Source organism: Ylistrum balloti, unplaced genomic scaffold, assembly GCF_031769215.1.
Source record: "Ylistrum balloti isolate Yb309-2 unplaced genomic scaffold, AGI_CSIRO_Ybal_v1 Utg369674, whole genome shotgun sequence".
Lineage (NCBI taxonomy): Eukaryota > Metazoa > Mollusca > Bivalvia > Pectinida > Pectinidae > Ylistrum > Ylistrum balloti.
Genome location: NW_026781918.1, coordinates 925,487 through 952,238, shown reverse-complemented (window position 1 = coordinate 952,238; position 26,752 = coordinate 925,487). Strand labels below are relative to the sequence as shown.

Below are 26,752 nucleotides of genomic sequence, written 5' to 3'. Positions count from 1 at the left end.
ACTACAAGTTCTGAAAGCTTGCAGTACTACAAGTTCTGAAAGCTGGTCATACTACCAGTTCTGAAAGCTGATAGTACTACCAGTTCTGAAAGCTGATAGTACTAACAGATCTGAAAGCTGATAGTACTGACAGATCTGAAAGCTGGTCATACTACCAGTTCTGAAAGCTGATAGTACTACCAGTTCTGAAAGCTGGTCATATTACCAGTTCTGAAAGCTGATAGTACTGACAGATCTGAAAGCTGGTCATACTACCAGTTCTGAAAGCTGATAGTACTAACAGATCTGAAAGCTGGTCGTATTACCAGTTCTGAAAGCTGGTCGTATTACCAGTTCTGAAAGCTGGTCGTACTACCAGTTCTGAAAGCTGGTCGTACTACCAGTTCTGAAAGCTGATAGTAATACCAGTTCTGAAAGCTGGTTGTACTACCAGTTCTGAAAGCTGATAGTACTAACAGATCTGAAAGGTGGCAGTACTACCAGTTCTGAAAGCTGGTTGTACTACCAGTTCTAAAAGCTGGTTGTGCTACCAGTTCTGAAAGCTGGTTGTACTACCAATTCTAAAAGCTGGTTGTGCTACCAGTTCTGAAAGCTGGCAGTACTACCAGTTCTGAAAGCTGGTTGTGCTACCAGTCCTAAAAGCTGGTTGTGCTACCAGTTCTAAAAGCTGGTTGTGCTACCAGTTCTGAAAGCTGGCAGTACTACCAGTTCTGAAAGTTGGCAGTACTACCAGTTCTGAAAGCTGGTTGTGCTACCAGTTCTTAAAGCTGGTTGTGCTACCAGTTCTAAAAGCTGGTTGTGCTACCAGTTCTGAAAGCTGGCAGTACTACCAGTTCTGAAAGCTGGTTGTGCTACCAGTCCTAAAAGCTGGTTGTGCTACCAGTTCTGAAAGCTGGCAGTACTACCAGTTGGTTTTGCCATTAGTTCTGAAAGCAGGACTTGACATCAGTTCTATCACAAGTAACATATACACCTGAAATAGTTAAATCTGTTGTAATGGGAGATGACAGCTGATGGATGGAGGAGGTTAAATTGTTGGAAGATTAAAGGCAATTAGGTGATAACCCTGACAAAAACAGGCACCACTGTCTGTTAAGGGGTCTAGATAGGTGATAAATCAGATGATCAGAGGCACCACTGTCTGTTGATAAGTACCTAGGGGAGATAACCCTGACAATCACAGGCACCACTGTCTGGTGTAAGGTACATGTCAGCAATAACTCATTATCAATGGTGTCACTGTCTATATATATGGGAAGATATCCCTGAAAAGCAGAATTGCAACAATTATCGTTTGAATGCCCACCAAGGTGTGGGTTGCTTATTACCCTCAATTTTCATAGCGCAGGATATCTGATGTTTGTCAACTTCAGATTGATAAATAAAAGTTGATAGAATGTCAGAATAATTTGGACAAGAGAAACACTGATGATCCGAGTTATCACCATTTGTTTGGAGGTATATATCAGATATATCTCTAATGATCAATGGTGCCACTGTATGTTAATAGGTATGTAAGGGAGATTATTCGGTTGAGGGGAGATAACTCTATAATTACTACTGTAAAATAGTCACAATTGTCTAAATACTTAATATGTTAGAAGGGTGGTGTTAATATATCAGTGGATTGACTATATATACTGTGGTAAAATGTCTCAGAGTTTTAGTGTTCTGTTACAGTGAACACAAGGGTTAGTAAAGGAGCTGGATATATTACACTATAACCACATGCTGTATGTTGTTAGACAGTACCGATATCCATATCAGCATCCATCTCATTATGCCTTACAAAAATATTGTCCACTTAATGTAAAGAATACAATTTTTCAAACTTTTTTTTAACTCTTCTCTCATTCATTCTTCAAAAAAAAACTTTCATCACACCAAATTAATCTAACTATATATCAGAGATATCTGCTAGGCTTATATCTTAGTTCTACACATTGTGATGTTTCAGTGCATCTTCTACTGGCAGAATGTTGGCTTAGAAATCAGTAGCACCATTTGAACAAATGCATTACTCTATGGATAAGTTTAACAAAATCCGGGGAAAACCATATCATAGAATAGAAGTTCTTCTAACACAACCAATATAAGGTTAGAGTGTGCCGTTTGGACGACTACATGGTCACAGACAAATGACCAGTGTGGAGCGTACTAGAACTGATGTGTGAAGTGAACGAGATGGTTAGGAATTAACCAACTTTTTCTATTGTTTTATAATCCTATGTACACTAAGGTTAAAAGATACACCAGATGGTAACAACATACTGTAGTCATTTTGCCAACAATTTGTTTAACACTTAGTCAAAGATGTACGTCAGTGCTAGTACACTCCACTCATTTGTCATCGAAACGTCACATACTAATCTTCCACTGGTTGTGTTATAAGAATTTCTATTCTATTGACATTACCTACCTGAAGAAAATGATCAAAATAAAACCATCATATTATCTCATTCAGGAGTAAGATGTTAAGTCACTGATCCTGGCTTGGACCTAAGAATCTGATGCTAATTTTAGATTCTATATTATATTTCAAATTTACAAACACAAAACATAAGCATACAGGGCTGCTTATGTTCATGAAAAGAGTTGATACTATGAAATGTTACATAATAGTTATAGATGAGTTTATATACCAGTAAACAACACACACTAGCTAAACAGCACACAGGTACACACACACATCACATATACGCTTATAAACACGGTTATAGAAAACAACAGAAATAAGCATGAAAGATCTAAAAATAGCATAATGGATATGGATGGAAGCTGAAGGGATTTTGCAAGATGCACAAACAACCAATCATACTATCAATACATAGAATGAACCTTTTTTCTTTTAGGGCGTTTGATTGGAGGACGGTCGGATAAGATAAAGTCCAGAGTCTGAAGCAATATGAAAAGCAACATTGTCAGTAAGATACTGTTATAATGTTAATGTGCATTTATAGAGAGACAGAATTCTGAATGGTGCTTTCATCTGCCGTTTAATGTCCAGAAAATAAAAGATTATATAATTGATCAGTTTTTACATACACATGTATATCCTTGCACAAAGAATATAAGACATTAATTGATAATCAAATTCTTTCTAATTTGTCTTCTAATTAAAATACAAATATATTTCAGATCTAGTCTACAAATAACCTGTAATATTTAAAATAATTTTATTTGTTATTTTGAAAATATCAAAATTTCAGACCTACAGCCCTATTTACAACTTGTCGTATGTACAATACAATGAACTTTAAATTTCATGTCTATTTTATTTTGTATGTATCATAATTCAAAATCTATTTCACACAATATCCCATAACAAATATAAATTGTCAGGAAGCAAATTTCTCTTAATTACCAACAATAACTATTTCATTTAAATATTTTCTGTAATGTTGTTTTAACAATTTTGAATATCCTCACACTAACAAATAAAGTGTTACATACAGAAAGAGAGAGAGACACACACACATAAACTGTTTTATCAAACAAGTAGTTTAAGTAAAGATAGATTGGATTACTACAGACTTAGAGAGACAGAAGCATTATTAACTTAACTATAAGTACATAGCCTCAAAACCCATGCCACAAACAGAAACCAAAACTATTCTGTCAGAGAGTGGAAACTTGTAACCAATAAACCAACACAGAAACACAATACATCATTCCGGGGCTAGTAATCCTCTTTCAATTTTCCTTTTAAATAATTTTTCTTAAAGGGACTAAAATCCTTCCTGTACATATTTTTTTTTTTCATTATTCTACATTGTCGTTACCAAAGTGTCGGAAAAGATGTTACAAAACTTTGTTGCCTATGGAGACCCTCAGCAAAATCCTTCCAGCTTATTTCAAGCAACATACAGTAGGCATATCTAGAGGTGTTGTCATTCAGTACATGTGGGGGAAATTGAGACAACCTCCATGCACAGATACTTGAAAAAATACATTATGGTAATTGTACATAGGACATAGCATATATGGGATGAAAAAAAATCATAACATATTGATACTTAATTAAGAACCAAAGAGAAGAAAGTGTAAAAAAAAGATTTAGAAACTGAAAAAAATTTAGTTAATAATGGTGCTGATAGCGATAAAAAAATACAGTGCAGATGATAGAAGAAGTAAGATAACTTTATACATGTTAAAGACATTTTGATGTTCAGCAGAATAAAAATACCTTCATTCACAACTTTACATTGACCTAGTCAATAACTAATCAAACACTTTGTTCCTATTTTAGTTTCATATCAGCATGTGCTGCAAAATACTGATTCCACATCAACACATTTTTGAAGCCATGCGAAAAAAAACTTCAATCTGTTAATAAATTTGAAATAGAAGTAGAAAAATAAATACCTGTCCATCTATGATTAAACCGACATCATTCTCCTTTCTCAGGAGGTCTCCAAATTCACCCACATGACGTCTTAACGTCTCTCTCGTTCCCTTTAAATAGAAACCAGGTAGATTGGTGGAAATGTACAACATATTAATGACTGAAGTTAAACATGATATCTTAACTTTATTGAAAAATAGCCTTTCTCTAGATTTCACTTTATAATGGATTGTGTCGGTTTTTAACATAGACACATATGATTCCTATATCATGATAAACTCATCCCTCAACTCCCAGAATTCTAATTGTCAACCAATCAGATTGAAGAGTTGTACACTATTAAATATCAACAGTTTGCACCATTGTTTGTGCTTATTCCACAGCTTGGCTAATTTCAATCTATGCTTAACTTCCTTGATACACATCTGTAAGATATATTAGTAAACAAAGGATTAACACACTTACATCCAGGCTGTGTTCATTGACAATCAACAAGGGCATGCCTTGTGTCAACAATTTACAGGAGTAACCTGTAATGAGAAAAAAACATTAATACATTTTACATCTATTTAAGTGACATATCATTCTACTGGTTTTTATATATACTACCTTCCTCTATTCTGTCTCAACAGTTACCTACCAAGGTAAAATTTATATATAATACCTTATATATTTGTCTCAACACTTACCTACCGAACAGGGTAAAACTAATTTATATATACTACCTTCCTCTGTCTGTCTCAACAGTTACCTACCGAGGTATTCTGTCTCAACACTTACCTACCGAAGGTAAAATTTTATATATACTACCTTCCTCGATTCCTGTCTGTCTCAACAGTTACCTACCGAGGTAAAACTAATTTATATATAACACCTTCCTCTACTCTGTCTCAACAGTTACCTACCAAGGTAAAACTAATTTATATATAATACCTTCCTCTATTCTGTCTCAACAGTTACCTACCGAGGTAAAACTAACTTATATATACTTCCTTCTTCTATTCTGTCTCAACAGTTACCTACCGAGGTAAAACTAATTTATATATAATACCTTCCTCTATTCTGTCTCAACACTTACCTACCGAGGTAAAACTAATTTATATATAATACCTTCCTCTATTCTGTCTCAACACTTACCTACCGAGGTAAAATAATTTATATATACTACCTTCCTCTATTCTGTCTCAACACTTACCTACCGAGGTAAAATTTTATATATACTACCTTCCTCTATTCTGTCTCAACACTTACCTACCGAGGTAAAACTAATATATAATACCTTCCTCTATAACAACCTACCATAAAATTATATATACTACCTTCCTCTATTCTGTCTCAACAGTTACCTACCAAGGTAAAATTTATATATAATACCTTCCTCTATTTGTCTCAACACTTACCTACCGAGGTAAAACTAATTTATATATACTACCTTCCTCTATTCTGTCTCAACACTTACCTACCGAGGTAAAACTAATTTATATATAATACCTTCCTCTACTCTGTCTCAACACTTACCTACCAGGTAAAACTTTATATATAATACCTTCCTCTATTCTGTCTCAACACTTACCTACCGAGGTAAAATTTTATATATAACAGTTACCTACCAACCTTATATATAATATTCTGTCTCAACACTTACCTACCGAGGTAAAACTAATTTATATATACTACCTTCCTCTACTCTGTCTCAACACTTACCTACCGAGGTAAAACTAATTTATATATAATACCTTCCTCTATTCTGTCTCAACACTTACCTACCGAGGTAAAACTAATTTATATATAATACCTTCCTCTATTCTGTCTCAACAGTTACCTACCAAGGTAAAATTTATATATAATACCTTCCTCTATTTGTCTCAACACTTACCTACCGAGGTAAAACTAATTTATATATACTACCTTCCTCTACTCTGTCTCAACACTTACCTACCGAGGTAAAATGAATTTATATATACTACCTTCCTCTATTCTGTCTCAACAGTTACCTACCGAGGTAAAACTAATTTATATATACTACCTTCCTCTACTCTGTCTCAACACTTACCTACCGAGGTAAAATTTATATATAATACCTTCCTCTATTCTGTCTCAACACTTACCTACCAAGGTAAAATTTATATATAATACCTTCCTTTATTTTTCTCAACACTTACCTACCGAGGTAAAACTAATTTATATATAATACCTTCCTCTATTCTGTCTCAACAGTTACCTACCAAGGTAAAATTTATATATAATACCTTCCTCTACCTTTACCTACCAAGGTATTTATATATAATACCTGTCTCAACACTTACCTACCGAGGTAAAACTAATTTATATATACTACCTTCCTCTACTCTGTCTCAACACTTACCTACCGAGGTAAAATGAATTTATATATACTACCTTCCTCTATTCTGTCTCAACACTTACCTACCGAGGTAAAACTAATTTATATATACTACCTTCCTCTACTCTGTCTCAACACTTACCTACCGAGGTAAAATGAATTTATATATACTACCTTCCTCTATTCTGTCTCAACACTTACCTACCAAGGTAAAATTTATATATAATACCTTCCTCTATTCTGTCTCAACACTTACCTACCGAGGTAAAACTAATTTATATATAATACCTTCCTCTATTCTGTCTCAACACTTACCTACCGAGGTAAAACTAATTTATATATAATACCTTCCTCTATTCTGTCTCAACAGTTACCTACCAAGGTAAAATTTATATATAATACCTTCCTCTATTTGTCTCAACACTTACCTACCGAGGTAAAACTAATTTATATATACTACCTTCCTCTATTCTGTCTCAACACTTACCTACCGAGGTAAAATTTATATATAATACCTTCCTCTATTCTGTCTCAACACTTACCTACCGAGGTAAAACTAATTTATATATAATACCTTCCTCTATTCTGTCTCAACAGTTACCTACCAAGGTAAAATTTATATATAATACCTTCCTCTATTTGTCTCAACACTTACCTACCAAGGTAAAATTTATATATAATACCTTCCTCTATTTGTCTCAACACTTACCTACTATTCTGTCTCAACAGTTACCTATATATATATAATACCTTCCTCTATTCTGTCTCAACACTTACCTACCAAGGTAAAATTTATATATAATACCTTCCTCTATTCTGTCTCAACACTTACCTACCGAGGTAAAACTAATTTATATATACTACCTTCCTCTATTCTGTCTCAACACTTACCTACCGAGGTAAAATTTTATATATAATACCTTACCTAACACTTACCTACCGAGGTAAAATGAATTTATATATAATACCTTCCTCTATTCTGTCTCAACAGTTACCTACCAAGGTAAAATTTATATATAATACCTTCCTCTATTTATATATAATGTCTCAACACTTACCTACCGAGGTAAAACTTTATATATAATACCTTCCTCTATTCTGTCTCAACACTTACCTACCAAGGTAAAATTTATATATAATACCTTCCTCTATTCTGTCTCAACACTTACCTACCAAGGTAAAATTTATATATAATACCTTCCTCTATTCACTGTCTCAACACTTACCTACCTTCCTCTAGGTAAAAGGTAAAACTTTATATATAATACCTTCCTCTATTCTGTCTCAACACTTACCTACCGAGGTAAAACTAATTTATATATACTACCTTCCTCTATTCTGTCTCAACAGTTACCTACCAAGGTAAAATTTATATATAATACCTTCCTCTATTTGTCTCAACACTTACCTACCGAGGTAAAACTAATTTATATATACTACCTTCCTCTATTCTGTCTCAACAGTTACCTACCAAGGTAAAATTTATATATAATACCTTCCTCTATTTGTCTCAACACTTACCTACCGAGGTAAAACTAATTTATATATACTACCTTCCTCTATTCTGTCTCAACAGTTACCTCCTACCAAGGTAAAATTTATATATACTACCTTCCTCTATTCTGTCTCAACACTTACCTACCAAGGTAAAATTTATATATACTACCTTCCTCTATTCTGGCTCAACACTTACCTACCGAGGTAAAACTAATTTATATATACTACCTTCCTCTATTCTGTCTCAACAGTTACCTACCAAGGTAAAATTTATATATACTACCTTCCTCTATTCTGTCTCAACACTTACCTACCGAGGTAAAACTAATTTATATATACTACCTTCCTCTATTCTGTCTCAACACTTACCTACCGAGGTAAAACTAATTTATATATACTACCTTCCTCTATTCTGTCTCAACAGTTACCTACCAAGGTAAAATTTATATATAATACCTTCCTCTATTCTGTCTCAACACTTACCTACCGAGGTAAAATAATTATATATAATACCTTCCTCTATTCTGTCTCAACACTTACCTACCGAGGTAAAATTTTTATATATACTACCTTCCTCTACTCTGTCTCAACACTTACCTACCGAGGTAAAATGAATTTATATATACTACCTTCCTCTATTCTGTCTCAACACTTACCTACCGAGGTAAAACTAATTTATATATAATACCTTCCTCTATTCTGTCTCAACAGTTACCTACCAAGGTAAAATTTATATATAATACCTTCCTCTATTCTGTCTCAACAGTTACCTACCAAGGTAAAATTTATATATAATACCTTCCTCTATTCTGTCTCAACACTTACCTACCGAGGTAAAACTAATTTATATATAATACCTTCCTCTATTCTGTCTCAACACTTACCTACCGAGGTAAAATTTATATATATTCCTCTATTCTGTCTCAACAGTTACCTACCAAGGTAAAATTTATATATAATACCTTCCTCTATTCTGTCTCAACAGTTACCTACCAAGGTAAAATTTATATATAATACCTTCCTCTATTTGTCTCAACACTTACCTACCGAGGTAAAATTTTATATATAATACCTTCCTCTATTCTGTCTCAACACTTACCTACCAAGGTAAAATTTATATATAATACCTTCCTCTATTTTATATATAATACCTGTCTCAACACTTACCTACCGAGGTAAAACTAATTTATATATACTACCTTCCTCTATTCTGTCTCAACAGTTACCTACCAAGGTAAAATTTATATATAATACCTTCCTCTATTTGTCTCAACACTTACCTACCGAGGTAAAACTAATTTATATATAATACCTTCCTCTATTCTGTCTCAACACTTACCTACCGAGGTAAACTAATTTATATATACTTCCTTCTTCTATTCTGTCTCAACAGTTACCTACCGAGGTAAAACTAATTTATATATACTACCTTCCTCTATTCTGTCTCAACACTTACCTACCGAGGTAAAACTTATATATAATACCTTCCTCTATTCTGTCTCAACACTTACCTACCGAGGTAAAACCTATCCTCTATTACTGCCTTAGAAGTAACCCTACTCTATAAGTATGTACTTCTATTAGAATGTGTCATATTTATCAGGTTTTACATCCACTATTACTGCCTTAGATGTAACCCTACTCTATAAGTATGTACTTCTATTAGAATGTGTCATATTTATCAGGTTTTACATCCACTATTACTGCCTTAGATGTAACCCTACTCTATAAGTATGTACTTCTATTAGAATGTTGTATTTATCAGGTTTAACATCCTCTATTACTGCCTTAGATGTAACCCTACTCTATAAGTATGTACTTCTATTAGAATGTTGTATTTATCAGGTTTACATCCTTTAATACTGCCTTAGATGTAACCCTACTCTATAAGTATGTACTTCTATTAGAATGTTGTATTTATCAGGTTTTACATCCACTATTACTGCCTTAGATGTAACCCTACTCTATCATCCACTATTACTGCCTTAGATGTAACCCTACTCTATCATCCACTATTACTGCCTTAGATGTAACCCTACTCTATCATCCACTATTACTGCCTTAGATGTAACCCTACTCTATCATCCACTATTACTGCCTTAGATGTAACCCTACTCTATCATCCACTATTACTGCCTTAGATGTAACCCTACTCTATCATCCACTATTACTGCCTTAGATGTAACCCTACTCTATCATCCACTATTACTGCCTTAGATGTAACCCTACTCTATCATCCACTATTACTGCCTTAGATGTAACCCTACTCTATCATCCACTATTACTGCCTTAGATGTAACCCTACTCTATGATCCTCTATTACTGCCTTAGATGTAACCCTACTCTATCATCCACTATTACTGCCTTAGATGTAACCCTACTCTATCATCCTCTATTACTGTATGTACTTCTATTAGAATGTGTTGTATTTATCAGGTTTACATCCACTATTACTGCCTTAGAAGTAACCCTACTCTATAAGTATGTACTTCTATTAGAACGTTGTATTTATCAGGTTTAACATCCTCTATTACTGCCTTAGATGTAACCCTACTCTATAAGTATGTACTTCTATTAGAATGTGTTGTATTTATCAGGTTTTACATCCTCTATTACTGCCTTAGATGTAACCCTACTCTATCATCCACTATTACTGCCTTAGATGTAACCCTACTCCATAAGTATGTACTTCTATTAGAATGTTGTATTTATCAGGTTTACATCCTTTAATACTGCCTTAGATGTAACCCTACTCTATAAGTATGTACTTCTATTAGAATGTTGTATTTATCAGGTTTTACATCCTCTATTGCTGCCTTAGATGTAACCCTACTCTATAAGTACTGGTATGTACTTCTATTAGAATGTTGTATTTATCAGGTTTTACATCCTCTATTGCTGCCTTAGATGTAACCCTACTCTATAAGTATGTACTTCTATTAGAATGTGTTGTATTCATTGGTGAGAAAGAATACTTACCTCTTGAAGTTTATCTTCAATAGCTGTAGCACCAAGCAATTTTAAATTCTGAAAAAAAGTCCAAAAAAATCAATCAATATTTCATTAGTTTTACTTCACAACTGGTGAATTCTTAAATAGGATAAACCTCTTCAATCATTCTCCTGTTCAGAAAACATATAAATCTATATAACTGATAAAACCACATGTTTGTTTTGACAGGAGGTCAAAGAGTCTGTGTTCTACAATTTATAAGGAGAAGATTTTAATTCAAATTATAGTCAATTCATACTTATAAATTAAACATCTTCCCTTTAAAGCACACTTCTAGCCAAACACCATAACTACATGGTTATTATGAAATGTGTTCAGTTTTGAACATATTTTTATATATAAACTCTTATCCTCTGTACTATTAGCCCCTACCCTTTGTAACATTTGCCCCCTATGTAGAACAAGTCCCTTCCCTCTGTAACACTTGCCCCTACCCTCTGTAATACTAGCCCTACCTTCTGTAACATTTGCCTGTACCCTCTGTACTATTAGCCCCTACCCCCTGTAACACTAGCCCCTACCCTCTGTACTATTAGCCCCTACCCTCTGTAACATTTGCCCCTACCCTCTGTACTATTAGCCCCTAACCCTGTAACACTAGCCCCTACCCTCTGTACTATTAGCCCCTACCCTCTGAGAAACAAACCCCTACCCTCTATACTATCAGCCCTACCCTCTGTACTCTTAGCCCCTACCCTCTGTACTCTTAGCCCCTACCCTCTGTACCTTTAGCCCCTACCCTCTGTGAAACCAGCCCCTACGCATTTTAACACTTGCTCCTACCCTCTGTACTATTTGCCCTTACCCGTTCTATGAGTTCGGCAGCCTCCTCCAGCTTTTTCTCTCGGTTCTGTATGGATGTGCTTGCCTTGTAATAGGTGTGTTTCCAGTCCTCATAGAAATCTTCAGCTACATCTGCTGTTGCGATACATAGGGTCCGTAAACCTAAATATATAGATTAGAATCTAACCAATAATTCATGAAATATGATGCAGAAGCAATATGCTGACATAGTCGATTGAGAAAGCCGAATACCCCTGAACAGGTGATAACAGACATGAATATTTCTTAATGCTGAAATCTTTTGTCTGTGATCTTTTCCATTAACAACACCAATGAAAGTGTTTATAGATTGGACGAAGCGATTGTAAAGTTTTATCAGGAATCTTACCCAATGTAGCAAACTCCTCTAAATGTTGAAGAGTGATGTCCCTGTAAAGCTGTTTCTCATCAAGACGTTCATATATAACAGTATCCTGTGACAGAAAGTTACGACAGTGATAGCCTTGTAGGAACGACAGAATAATTAGTCTAATCACATATTAAGCTCCGACCTTCTAGATGTTTAAAGGCTTCCAAAATTAAAGTGTAACTTAAACAGAAGGTGTAGGTCTAGTTCTGAGTCTAACGTACATAGTATATGAAGTAAAATAAATTAAATATTGTTTCCAGTTACTATTGATACTGTCTGGCAAGTAAGTCATGTTACTCTAACTAAGGTGTAATTACATGAATGTCACAAAACTTCTATTTACTTCCTGGTCAACAGGTAGATCTTGTCATACCTGAAGGGTGTTAGTAGGAACAAACATTAAAGCCTCTATATAAATCATCATTATAAGTAGCAAGTTATTTCAGATGACGTGGTTTTACATAAATGTACCATAAACCCTTAACACAACTTACTGCGCCTTTACAGTAAACTTTGATCTTGTTGTCTGGAGTTCTGACAACAACTGACATTCTTTTTCTTGTACTGAAAAACAATTTAAACAATAAAATCAATACACATGTACTGGTATATTTCACAGAAGTGATATATATATATTTAGTGATTAAATACAAACATTCTATAGACTATTTCTGACAGTATTCATACAGCCTTGTTACTTGTAGATGTCTGTACGTACCTTGTAAATTCTAGAACATTCAATACTTCATATTCTTCTGACTTTCCGTTCTGAAAATAAAACCATGGATCCTTAGAAACCGCTCACTGTCCGTTCATTATTATCAAAGATTTTTCCTTTAAACTTTTATCACTGAGAGAAAATTGATTGTCTTATTAAACTGATCTTTCACACATATTGACAGGAGAAAAAAACATGTTTAATCTCCACTGAAGGTACCATTAACATCATTCCATCATTTATTTACAATCATGTTTTTCTTCTAACACTTTCTTTAGTACCACTGATATCTAAATATAAACTTATTTTTAATGTGAAAACTTATATGGAATACACAACATGACAACTAGCTAATTGTTGGGTCATAGTATATACAAACCACTTTGATTGTAACGGCTTTGGGGGTCCTAGTAGCAAACTCAAATCCAAGGCTCCTGGCTCCTTTTACAAGGGCTGCCTCATCTGTTCAAATAAGTGTTATTTATTTCAATAACATAACTGGAGCGAAGTTGTATATCTAAATATTCATATGATAATAAATATAGACTTAAAACAAAACCAAAAACTATTGAATGTTTGACAAATATAATTAAAGTATCTATTCAAGCTTTTGGAACTGGAGAAGAAATTCTCTAAACATACAATCTTGATTGACATCGCTTATCAAAATTTTTTTCATATTTTAGAATAAATCTGCAAGAAACATTGGATTCTTATCGTCAAATTCTTCAAACTTTTTACATCCACTCTTTGGAAGATGGAAAATTGATAAACCTATATATAATCCTTACCTGGGGATGAGGCCTGGTACACCACATGGCCTGTATCACTTCCCTCTTGTAGGTACTCGCGCTCCGGAACAACAGTGTGACACACAGATAATAAGGTTAGGAACTCCCTCAAAACTGGGGCTGTCACCTACACCAACAAATGTAAGGGGAGACAATTTAGATTTTTTAACTAAGTCTATTCAGATGATGCTAAACCACAGACAGATCAGTTATAAGACATTCTGTGGTAACATGTTGTCGTAGGACATCAGAGGGATTATATTCTATGTAAAATAACGTTGATTTTGTTGTGTAAAAATTATACATTTATCCTAAGACTTCAAATTCAACAAAATTCATGGTGTATTTCATGAGGGTTTTAAAAGATTTTATCAAAATTCCTGATGAAATGAAGTTTCTTAAATACGACATTTTTCTAGAACTTCAAACACAGTTAGTGACGCATCATCTAGTCCTAATGTAAAGTGAAAGAAAATAATGTCTTACATGGTTTTGTAAATTATCAAGTATTGTTGGATCATTAAATGTCTGCTCACTCTCCTCATTGTTACTGAAAAATGACAAACACAAATATCATTAACAGATAGATTAGTGAACAACAAAATGATTCTAAAGGAATATTTTACTTTAGACTAAAACCCAGAGTTATAATGTATAGTGTATCTGTCTGAGACTGAACCACGAAAAGAGAGTAACATTAGTAAGTTTTTTAAGTAACACTAATGTTTCCTGTCAAGAGGGAGAAGGATACTGACCCATATGTAATACCCGCCACAGAACACTTCCGGAACTCCATAACATTTCTTGTCAATGTGCCAGTCTTATCTGAGAAAATGTATTTAATCTGAAACAGACATAATAATCTATCATATATCATGATAAATATTTATGCTAATACTTGATATTAAATTGCCTGTATTATCGACTTTTATAAACACCAATGAGTAACAGTACAACATTAATGATAGCATATCTGTACTTTGTGTTTAACTTACCTGTCCAAGTTCCTCGTTAAGATTGGACGTCCTGGCCATGGCAGGTGTATCAGACTCAGCACAGTACATATCTAGATCCTGTAAATAGAACACAAGATCAAATTATACAGTCGCTCAAGCAAAATACATTACAGATAGAACACAAGACCAAATTATACAGTCGCTCAAGCAAACTACATTACAGATAGAACACAAGACCAAATTATACAGTTGCTCAAGCAAAATACATTACAGATAGAACACAAGACCAAATTATACAGTTGCTCAAGCAAAATACATTACAGATAGAACACAAGACCAAATTATACAGTTGCTCAAGCAAAATACATTACAGATAGAACACAAGACCAAATTATACAGTTGCTCAAGCAAAATACATTACAGATAGAACATAAGACCAAATTATACAGTCGCCCAAGCAAAATACATTACAGATAGAACACAAGACCAAATTATACAGTCGCTCAAGCAAAATACATTACAGATAGAACACAAGACCAAATTATACAGTCGCCCAAGCAAAATACATTACAGATAGAACACAAGACCAAATTATACAGTCGCCCAAGCAAAATACATTACAGATAGAACACAAGACCAAATTATACAGTTGCCCAAGCAAAATACATTACAGATAGAACACAAGATCAAATTATACAGTCGCTCAAGCAAACTACATTACAGATAGAACACAAGACCAAATTATACAGTCGCTCAAGCAAACTACATTACAGATAGAACACAAGATCAAATTATACAGTCGCCCAAGCAAAATATATTACAGATAGAACACAAGACCAAATTATACAGTCGCTCAAGCAAACTACATTACAGATAGAACACAAGACCAAATTATACAGTTGCTCAAGCAAAATACATTACAGATAGAACACAAGACCAAATTATACAGTCGCTCAAGCAAAATACATTACAGATAGAACACAAGACCAAATTATACAGTCGCTCAAGCAAACTACATTACAGATAGAACACAAGACCAAATTATACAGTCGCTCAACAAAGAGACCTATAGATACTGTGATATAAAGTATTCTATGGTGATTGTAGTGTAAAGTGGTCTATAGTTTAAAACTGCAGAGCAAAAATGTCCTCAGAACAGTTCAAGTTCTTCCTGTGAATGTCTTAAGTCGTTGATCACACAAAAAATATTAACTGTGCTCAATCAAGTGGTTTTCTTTACATTATACTGACAAAAGATTTTGTTATTTGAAAGTAACCTTTGCATTTGAACCCTTATTGAAATCAATAAGTCCATTTTTTCCTCTAATTAATGAATAGAAACAAGTATGCCATCCCATCAACACAATTGTTTCTAAATAAAGCTTTCTCCTATGCACAAAAATTATTTTTGTTGTATGAACCAAAGGAACTTTGACCTTTGACCCTGAAAATCAAGAGGGTTCAACCTCTTATGAAGGGAAACATGCTAAATATATAACAGTATGATTATGGAATTTTATAACTCATTGAGCTTTACATGCACAGTCAAATACACCCACTGATGGACAGATAGCTAGAAAGATGTTACAAGAAGGTGTCTATATCTTACCCAATTGATGAATATTGCTTGGATGAACTTGACGACCTCAAGTGACACTTGGAGACTGATGGGAATGAGGTTGTTGTAGAGGATGATAAATGTTAGGAAGTTGTAACCAAAGTTACTAGGTGGTAGTTCTGTAAAAATAATATTATACATTATTTTAAACATTGATTAACAAAGAGTTATCCTATATTACATATAACATTCAGTATCCAAATTCCTTATCATACCTGTTTTTCAATGTTGATTTTGATTTCTGAGTTTGAAATATGCCATGACCAAATCCAAGGTTTCCTGTTAGCTTGTGAATAGCTTAAGATCACAAAATTTACCACAATGTGCACACAATATTTTTTGTTGAAAAATTATCAAAACTACTAAACTGTTTACCAATTCAAACATTAAAACATTCTCAAGTTGACCTTCACATTTACTTGATGACCTTGACCTTTCACCAAATAAGCTATTTGATTTCTTGCTTGATCTAATGAACTTTGACTTGACCTTTTTTTAACTTGGTACGAATCTCAGTCCACGAGCCATTTGGTATTCATCTCATTAGCTATTGTACTCACCTTGATAGGCCAGGTACCAGTCCCTATCTACATGCCAATTGGTCAACATCTCGTTAGCTATTGTACTCACCTTGATATGCCAGGTACCAATCCCTATCTACATGCCAATTGGTCCACGTCTCGTTAGCTATTGTACTGATCAGGGACATCACAATCAGGATGACAAACAGTATCAGGATCTGACAGGTGTAAGATATAAAGGTAGATAACTACCAGTGTACATGTAGTAACTTAATCAATACTTCAGACAGGTAATGTCTTTACTCTGGCATAAATCACAACTAGTAACATGTCAATCCATGTATTTATTTGTCTCAAAATAGGCCCATCTCACTACGTTTAGTCAAAGTTTACCTGTCGCCCCCACCAACCCTTCCCATCCCAATCCTCACCTGTGGCTTGTTACAGGAAAAATAGGTATATTCAGGTACATACTACATACATAAAAGTGGCCCAAGTAATGAAAACAATAGTTTAGTATAGAATCCAGTTCTGAAGTGGTGTTATACAGCAGACATTGTAATACAATCCTAATTATTATGTGATATTTTTCTTACATACAGATAGAACTAAATGTTTGTGGTAGTAGTTCTGTCTCCACTATATACCTGTGTATTTGTGACCTTCTCCACGTTTGACCTCTTTAATGGTGCTGTTGAGGAGTTAAGCATCAACTTGGACTCTGGACCAGTGTAGATCACGATTCCTGTTATAACAAACCAAGCTTAGATATTGTATCTGTGTTGAATTAAATATATCCCTTTTCAATAAACATTTCAATATTATTTTTCAGAGCCAGTAATTATTAAATTATCAAGAACAGGCTATGAAATTGATAGATTGATTAATGAATGTAATGTGCAAAAGAGAAATAAGAAAATTGTTGTACCAAATATCCACTTGGTGTTCCTCAACATGGCTCCCCTCAGTAACAGCTGATCTGGTCCAAGAGGTATAGCACTGTACAGAAACAAAACAATACTCAACATCAACGACACAATACTGTAAACAAATAAAGACACAACTCACATTTACTATACTTCAAAAGATTTAGTTTTTTCATTCATATTTATTATTTTCATTCTATAATAGGAATTTATCTATTAAAGATATTTTGATATTTTCAAATCTCAAAATATATATTGAATAAAAAAAGAAGACTAATTTCATTTTAAGATGATATCATGTGACAATATATTAAACACCTACTTTCATTAATTCGGTAGTCTTAGTGGTTCAATTTTAGTAAATAACTTTAAGTGTATTCAAATTAAATTACAGAAAAAATGACAGATATAACTAGGATGGAACCATGACCTTCTACATATTGCCTTGGTTCACAGCATGATATGATGTACAGCTTTTCATAAACCAAAGTCTATTGCTGTTTGGTGACAACAACATGACAAGTTAAGGTGAGACTAATGTTTAAAGGGTCTGGCTTTTACCTTGTATCAGGATTATAAATGTCACATCAGCAGTTTTCCTTATAAAATTTAAAGGGAGATAACAATATTCTGGGACGATTATTATTACATTCTTAACTGCCTGTCAACACATAAAAGGTCATCAGAACCATCAAAAGTCTGATACTTACTAACCAATACTGACCAGTAATGTCAATATCAGCTAAAAACCACATACATTAGTTATATAGTAATCTTACATGCTAACCCCCATTTTGTTTGAAGAAATGTAAAGTTCTGAACATTTTCATTTTGTTTAGAATACATTGCTTTATCGAATGGAATTTTATTGGTTCATGTTTCAGATTTACTTACAATCTCCCTGATGGTCGGATGTTGCCCACAAAGTCATACAGATGTTTGTTTGGCAGCTCACACTCCACTACACCATCCAGATCTAATAAATCTTCATGCCGCAAAAGCTTGGCAGTTTGAGGTATACCCTGGTGAAAAATCAAGAAACAACTTACACATTATCAAAATTTATTTCAATAGATATTAAAGATATTACTTTCCTAAAAAACAGCATGCAGTTAATCATGATATAAAGAGAAATGTATATGGCAAATATTAAAGGAATATTGGTAATAGAGAGAGGAATGATCACATAGATCCCAGTCAAACCAAATCATCAGCTAAAATGAAAATACAGCCGAGCTTTTTATAAATCACAGCAAATAATCTTTTCACAAAATAAAATCTCACCATCCTATAGTCATTTCATCAAGGTGACCTTGTACAAGTCTCACCTTTCTATTGTCCATTCATCAAGGTGACCTTGTACAAGTCTCACTTTAATATTGTCATTTTATTGAAGTTAATATTTACAAATCTTACTTGTCTAATCTTGAGATTTGTTTCCCCGTCTAGATTGGAGGTTTCTACATAACACATGGCCTGGGGTTCACTACAAAAAAAGTGGAAGATTATGTACAATACCGTCAGATAAACTATTCAGGATATCATGATAAAAACCTTGAAAATTTCAATGATATACATCTAATTTTGGGTAATGATTAATTGCCAAATCATCAATTTATCTTTTGCAAACTGTGTATGTTGTTCTTATTCATAAATCACTGTCTTATTTTGTAACCTTGCCACCAATATTTACATGACATACTTACATGTTTAAGGAAAAAAATTCTCTTCCTTAAAGATGCTACCATAATTTCTTTTTTCTCAAGTACAACAGAAGTTGTCATTAATATCCACTTATTTGTTAAGTGATAGGGAATTATCACATTACCTTGATGACAGAAGGACAAGGTCTGCTGGGAAAAACTGACCACTGACCACCTTGACCAAATCTCCCACAACCACCTGTGTCCATAGTAGCCTCTGCCAGGTACCATCTCTCAACACTGAAATAGAACAAGTCTCTCTGATCTGTGAGGAAGTTTAGAAACAAATGGAAAAAAGACATCAAAGTTCTCAGAAAAAAAAAATGTCAAAGTTCTCTGGGAAAAAAAACCCATCAAAATGCTTAGAGTTTCTATTCTATATAAGCTGTTATCTTCAATTGGGTCTCCTTGACACTATCCTCGAGATACATTGGAAATACAATTTATAGAGATATCTATCCATGACTTCAGTGAACAATCTTTCTTTAAGTTATTGGTATAATCTTATGATAAAATTACGTCCCCCTCTCCAAAAAAAAAAAAAAAAAAAAAAATATCAATCTCATACAATGAGATGAATTACAGGCCCCCCCCATCCCCCATCAATATGTTTACTAAGGGAAACCTATACACAAAGTATGAAGTTCTAGTGACTATAAGTGTAGGTGATGGAGCCTGAACAAACTTTTTCTTTGATGAAGCCCAAAAGGTTAAAATATAGGTCAACAAAGTGACCTACTTTTGATACATGACACATATATCCCCAACGAAACTTCAACAATTTGACCCCTTTTTGGGCTTGCCCATCAGGTCCCCTTGTGATTGGGTTCCATTTAATTTACAATTCGGGTTCATCTTTGGCCATGTAAGGTTTCTGCAAAACTTCACTGAAACTGACTGGGTTTTCTAGAAGAATGTGAAAATGTAGAAAGTTTACCGAAACATGACTGACGATGCTGCACAAAAAGGGATTGTGAAAGGTTACCATGAAACTTTGTCTCAAGTGATCTAAAAACCTTTAGAGTATACCTGGTATTGAGGAACCCATACATCTGGAAAGCTTTATAAAGCCAAGTCTTGCCTCTTTTGAACAGACTATAAAGGCTCTGTTTTAATATATAATGAGATTACTTCTATAGAAAGGTTTTATCATTGCTTAAAGGACTGGCTCCACTATGTAATATAATCATCTATATGATTTAATTCACTGATGGGTGATTTATTCAAGGGATTTTCTATTGTCGATCAATTTAATTATCAAGAAGTTCTTTCAAGAGAGTGCACCTCTAGGACAGAAATCCTGAACAGGTTATTACGTTTACACAGTTGGATTGTACTTTTGTATATAGGTAGTGACACTGCCTACATTACCACAAATAATTAAAACCAGTTTGACATTTCCGGTGGCGTCAACCTACCCTGCACTTCTCGATTGTTTACAGCATCATCCTGACGGTGACGTTTCTGAAACAAATTAAAATTGATAAAAAACCATGCGAGTTCAATTAAAGCTAGAGTAAACACAAACAATATTTATCATCTATTGATTGTATACCAAATGGCTTAATTAGATACACTGTCTCTAGACTTTGCTGCAGTCATTTTCTCAGTCTCGAACTCGAAGGAATGTGGGATGGGAGTGTGTGAGTGAGGGTGTTAGTGAGGTCTATATTGTATCCGATACAGTTATTTCTTGGTCCCTATTTCAAAGAGATTTGAGGAAGACAGGGGAAAATGTTATTTTTCTAAGATCCTACTTTTCCTGACGTGTCATAATTTTTTCTAAGAAACTGGCGAAAAGTTCAATTTAAAGATTTTTCTCAAGATACAAGTTTAGTTTGGTTTTTTTTTCCATACACGAGATATGTAACCAGCCTTATTGTAATATTCTTAACTTGTTTGACAAGACCTGTATCAGGTATCACAAAGTCAGACTACAATATAAATGTATCAGGTATCACAAAGTCAGGCTACAATATAAATGTATCAGGTATCACAAAGTCAGACTTAGATATAAATGTATCAGGTATCACAAAGTCAGACTTAGATATAAATGTATCAGGTATCACAAAGTCAGGCTACAATATAAATGTATCAGGTATCACAAAGTCAGACTTAGATATAAATGTATCAGGTATCACAAAGTCAGGCTACAATATAAATGTATCAGGTATCACAAAGTCAGACTTAGATATAAATGTATCAGGTATCACAAAGTCAGACTTAGATATAAATGTATCAGGTATCACAAAGTCAGACTTAGATATAAATGTATCAGGTATCACAAAGTCAGACTTAGATATAAATGTATCAGGTATCACAAAGTCAGACTTAGATATAAATGTCAGGTATCACAAAGTCAGACTTAGATATAAATGTCAGGTATCACAAAGTCAGGCTACAATATAAATGTATCAGGTATCACAAAGTCAGGCTACAATATAAATGTATCAGGTATCACAAAGTCAGACTTAGATATAAATGTATCAGGTATCACAAAGTCAGACTTAGATATAAATGTATCAGGTATCACAAAGTCAGGCTACAATATAAATGTATCAGGTATCACAAAGTCAGGCTACAATATAAATGTATCAGGTATCACAAAGTCAGGCTCAGGCTACAATATAAATGTATCAGGTATCACAAAGTCAGGCTACAATATAAATGTATCAGGTATCACAAAGTCAGGCTACAATATAAATGTATCAGGTATCACAAAGTCAGGCTACAATATAAATGTATCAGGTATCACAAAGTCAGGCTACAATATAATGTATCAGATGTTAGAAGTCAGGTTTCACTCTGTATCCATGAGTCTGTGTTAAACCTGCCTGACTAATCATGTGACAGGATATGTACCTCTGACATTCTTATCCCAGTCTATATACAGAAACATGTACCTAAATAGAACCGTCCATACTATTAATTGCTGTTAATGGGTTAACAATGGTGATCTTAGGAGAAATATAGAGGTAATTAGACAAAGACTATCTATAAATACTGGGAAGTATAATGGGAAAGATTATGTTTGGTGAGAGGTACATTAAGGATTTGTGTTGTGAGAGGTATGTTAATGCTATGTGTTGAGAGATGTATGTTAATGCTATGTGTTGTGAGAGGTATGTTAATGCTATGTGTTGTGAGAGGTATGTTAATGCTATGTGTTGTGAGATGTGTGTTAATGCTATGTGTTGTGAGAGGTATGTTAATGCTATGTGTTGTGAGAGGTATGTTAATGCTATGTTTTGTGAGAGGTATGTTAATGCTATGTGTTGAGAGATGTGTGTTAAGACTGTGTGTCCTGAGATGTGTATTAAGACTGTGTGTCCTGAGATGTATGGTAAGGCTTTGTGTACATGTACGTTAATGAGTGTTGTGACAGTGTTATGAGTGTTAGAGATGTGTGTTAAGGCATGTGTTGTGAGATGTGTAATGCTAGAGGTGTGTTAAGCTATGTGTTGTGAGAAGTATGGTAAGGCTATGTGTTGTGAGTGTGTGTATTGTGTCCGGGTAAGACTGTGTGTCCTGAGATGTATGGTAAGGCTTTGTGTACATACGTTGAGGCACAGTGTTATGAGATGTTAATTAAGGCATCGTGTTGTGAGATGTGTACTACCAGGTAAAGCTATGTGTTGTGAGAAGTATGGTAAGGCTATGTGTTGTGAGTTGTGTATTACCGGGTAAGACTGTATGTCCTGAGATGTATGGTAAAACTATGTGTACATACGTTGAGGCACAGTGTTATGAGATGTTAATTAAGGCATTGTGTTGTGAGTTGTTAGATAAGTTACTATGTATTTGAGGTGTGTAAATCCTGTTTTGTTGACATCCAATCAGCCACTTGTGTAACTCGTCCTGTAGACATAATCTATAATTCATACTCTCACCGAGCTCGTGTTGAGTTAACAGTCAACTCAGATATATATCAAAGAATTGCCACATTCCTCCGTGTATGTCTATATTAATTATTTATACAAAACAAAATGGTAATCTACCTTACTAGCGCTTTCATCTAGGATACGACTAGAAACACGTATACAACTGGTTCATGGTTTGTGATTTTGTTTGATATCTACAACTAAAATTTCCACTAAATAGGGACATAAAGTCGATCATTCAGAACACATCTCTTTTAACTTATCCACTAAATTTTATGTATCATTTAATCTTTACAAAAGTTGTTATAAAACATCTTCATTCTTCAGAATTTGTTTAAAGTATGTAAATATACGTACTACATTACAATCGTTTTTTTACAAAATACTTCCCATTAATGACAAGGGTGTAACGGTCTAATCACAACCCCAATACGCCCCTCCTGAAGCCATCCATCCCCACCCCCGAACTTCCCACCCTGCACCCCACACCAATCTTACAGCTGAAAGAAGTCTTATATCTAACAAATGTTTAATAAAATCTTTCTGACATATTATCTACTACTTTAAAAGTGTCACAAAACATTGAAATGTCACGCATGAAATGAATCTGTATAGTGAGAGTTAGTTAAATGTCTTCCCCCTCCCTGAGAATACGAATATTACATTAGGTAATGTTCTGTCCATATGATATGAATGTTCAAACAGACACAGATCAAATTAGTTATAATTTATTTTTGATAAAAATCAGAAAAAAAAACACTCGTAAATTTGTCAATATGCAATTTTAACATAACCCTAACTGGAATATAGCCATCCAGTAAAGACTTATGGGGATAATATCTACTCCTTATGCTGGTGATTATTAGCAGTACATTAGCTACCATAAATCAGGAATGATACCTTATATCGGGACAATTTTAATTATAGCAACCAGGGATGATACTACTCACAAAGTCCTCGATGATCTCCTTAACAGCGGACACTGCTAGGATAAAGAGTAAAGGAACAGCTGTGGTGTACCGTCCTGTTGGTGATACACGGGGAATTTGCTACAAGATAAAAAACATGTTTTAAGTTCAAAGTTTCAGTAATAGGAAAGGCTTTTTTTGATATATCTGCACATAAAATTTCATTTCACATTCAGGTACTACAGATGACAATCTGTAATCTGTGATAACAATAAAACACTGACGACAATCTTATGAGCCTTATAGATAACAAATTTTATGGAGTTGATCTAACAGTACAGGTACTGTAACATGGGATTTTATTCACCAATCACCACCTTGAAATTATTATATCATACAGATACAATCCCAACTTGTTGTCTATAGCTATGGATATTTTTGATAGATGCAAACACTTGTAAAAGGCATCAACGACAACATGTCCAAAAAAATTTGAAATTTGGTCGATTTCCAGCATGACAACAACATGAACAAAAAACTTTTAAAATTTGGTCTATTTCCAGCATGACAACATGAACAAAAAACTTTTAAAATTTGGTCTATTTCCAGCATGACAACATGAACAAAAAACTTTTAAAATTTGGTCTATTTCCAGCATGACAACATGAATAAAAAACTTTTAAAATTTGGTCTATTTCCAGCATGACAGCATGAACAAAAAACTTTTAAAATTTGGTCAATTTCCAGCATGACAACAACATGAACAAAAACCTTTTAAAATTTGGTCGATTTCCAGCATGACAACACGAACAAAAAACTTTTAAAATTTGGTTGGTTTCCAGCATGACAACACGAACAAAAAACTTTTAAAATTTGGTTGGTTTCCAGCATGACAACACGAACAAAAAACTTTTAAAATTTGGTTGGTTTCCAGTTATTGACACCAGTGTGTTTATCACATGATAAGATTTGTTCAGAGGAAGTTTGATATCACATCACTGTCATTGATTGTCTGTAACCTAAGTAAATGTCAGGCAGTGTGTCTGTTATACTGTAACTAGATTCGTATTCAATGTCACTTATCAGACATCACAAAATGAACAGCATTTCCCAAATCTAGTTCAGCTACCAAAGTTTAAAGGCCAGAGAGAGACTGGCCAAGTGATGAAGCTCTGGAGAATCCAATCTCAAGGAGAGAAATGTAAATATAACAACGGACAACGAAACAGAAGTTTACTGGATATTATTACGGGACACAGCATCTGATATTTACACACTGTATTGAAAGTATAAACTAGTGACTGCATATTAGTCTGATACCATTACGGAGTGGAATCTACCCTGAATCCAATCAGACTTTTACGACATATCTAATTTTCTGCTGATTAACTGGAGACAAAGTCAATAAATATCTCATGCTGTTAAACAGGAATGAAGAGCATTCTCTAATTTTCATTTTTCTTTCCCATTTCACTATATACCAAGATTTCGTTCCTATTTTCATTCACTTTGTTTGACATAATGATTTGAATTTATTATCTTCAGGTTCAGTTTTCTTCAGATATGAATCAAAATAATTGGAAGTCTTTTATGTCAAGATGAATAATTTATTTGGATCTTGTAAAATATGATATTAACAGTATTGATTATCAGTTTGGTGTTCAATACAATTTATAACTATTGAAGTAAGAAACAATTTATATTCTTATCGAGAAAAGTCAAACTGTTTCTCTTGAAACTCATTGATAAGCTTTAAATTAAAGCTTTCTGATTTATCTCACCAAATTCTCAGTATAAAAGCTTAAGATCACCTCTCTGTAATGCTGTCACATGATTCCATAAACCTTAGGCTTGATTATGTCCACCTTGGTAGGCATACAGAGAAGACTTGCCTGGGTTAATAGGATAAACAGCAGGTGGAAGACTTACCATGAGTAATGAGATAAACAGCAGGTGGAAGACTTACCATGAGAGTAAACAGCAGGTGGAGATAAACAGATAAACAGCAGGTGGAAGACTTACCTGGAGTAATGAGATAAACAGCAGGTAAGATTTACCTGAGATGAGATGAACAGCAGGTGGAAGACTTACCTGAAGTAATGAGATAAACAGCAGGTGGAAGACTTACCTGGAGTAATGAGATAAACAGCAGGTGGAAGACTTACTTAGGGTAATGAGATAAACAGCAGGTGGAAGACTTACCATGAGTAAGGAGATAAACAGCAGGTGGAAGACTTACCTGGGGTAATGAGATAAACAGCAGGTGGAAGACTTACCTGGAGTAATGAGATAAACAGCAGGTGGAAGATTTACCTGGAGTAATGAGATGAACAGCAGGTGGAA

General features: G+C 34.1%; 1 protein-coding gene across 1 annotated transcript in view; it reads right to left on the bottom strand.

Annotated features, from left to right (window-relative positions):
* Positions 1 to 11,138: 11,138 nt before the first annotated feature.
* Positions 11,139 to 26,752, bottom strand: part of LOC132563566 (phospholipid-transporting ATPase IA-like) — a 52,082-nt gene continuing 36,468 nt past the window's right edge. The window contains exons 4-22 of the mRNA XM_060228310.1: positions 24,452 to 24,550; positions 21,039 to 21,084; positions 19,746 to 19,860; positions 19,334 to 19,403; positions 18,812 to 18,939; positions 17,920 to 18,032; positions 17,639 to 17,736; positions 17,101 to 17,209; positions 16,462 to 16,589; positions 14,892 to 14,969; positions 14,652 to 14,740; positions 14,383 to 14,446; positions 13,897 to 14,023; positions 13,485 to 13,567; positions 13,106 to 13,155; positions 12,882 to 12,951; positions 12,367 to 12,451; positions 12,001 to 12,140; positions 11,139 to 11,210 (exon numbers count right to left, since the gene is read on the bottom strand). Coding sequence (XP_060084293.1) covers positions 11,139 to 11,210; positions 12,001 to 12,140; positions 12,367 to 12,451; positions 12,882 to 12,951; positions 13,106 to 13,155; positions 13,485 to 13,567; positions 13,897 to 14,023; positions 14,383 to 14,446; positions 14,652 to 14,740; positions 14,892 to 14,969; positions 16,462 to 16,589; positions 17,101 to 17,209; positions 17,639 to 17,736; positions 17,920 to 18,032; positions 18,812 to 18,939; positions 19,334 to 19,403; positions 19,746 to 19,860; positions 21,039 to 21,084; positions 24,452 to 24,550 — 1,764 coding nt within the window. The remainder of the gene's footprint in view (positions 11,211 to 12,000; positions 12,141 to 12,366; positions 12,452 to 12,881; positions 12,952 to 13,105; positions 13,156 to 13,484; positions 13,568 to 13,896; positions 14,024 to 14,382; positions 14,447 to 14,651; positions 14,741 to 14,891; positions 14,970 to 16,461; positions 16,590 to 17,100; positions 17,210 to 17,638; positions 17,737 to 17,919; positions 18,033 to 18,811; positions 18,940 to 19,333; positions 19,404 to 19,745; positions 19,861 to 21,038; positions 21,085 to 24,451; positions 24,551 to 26,752) is intronic.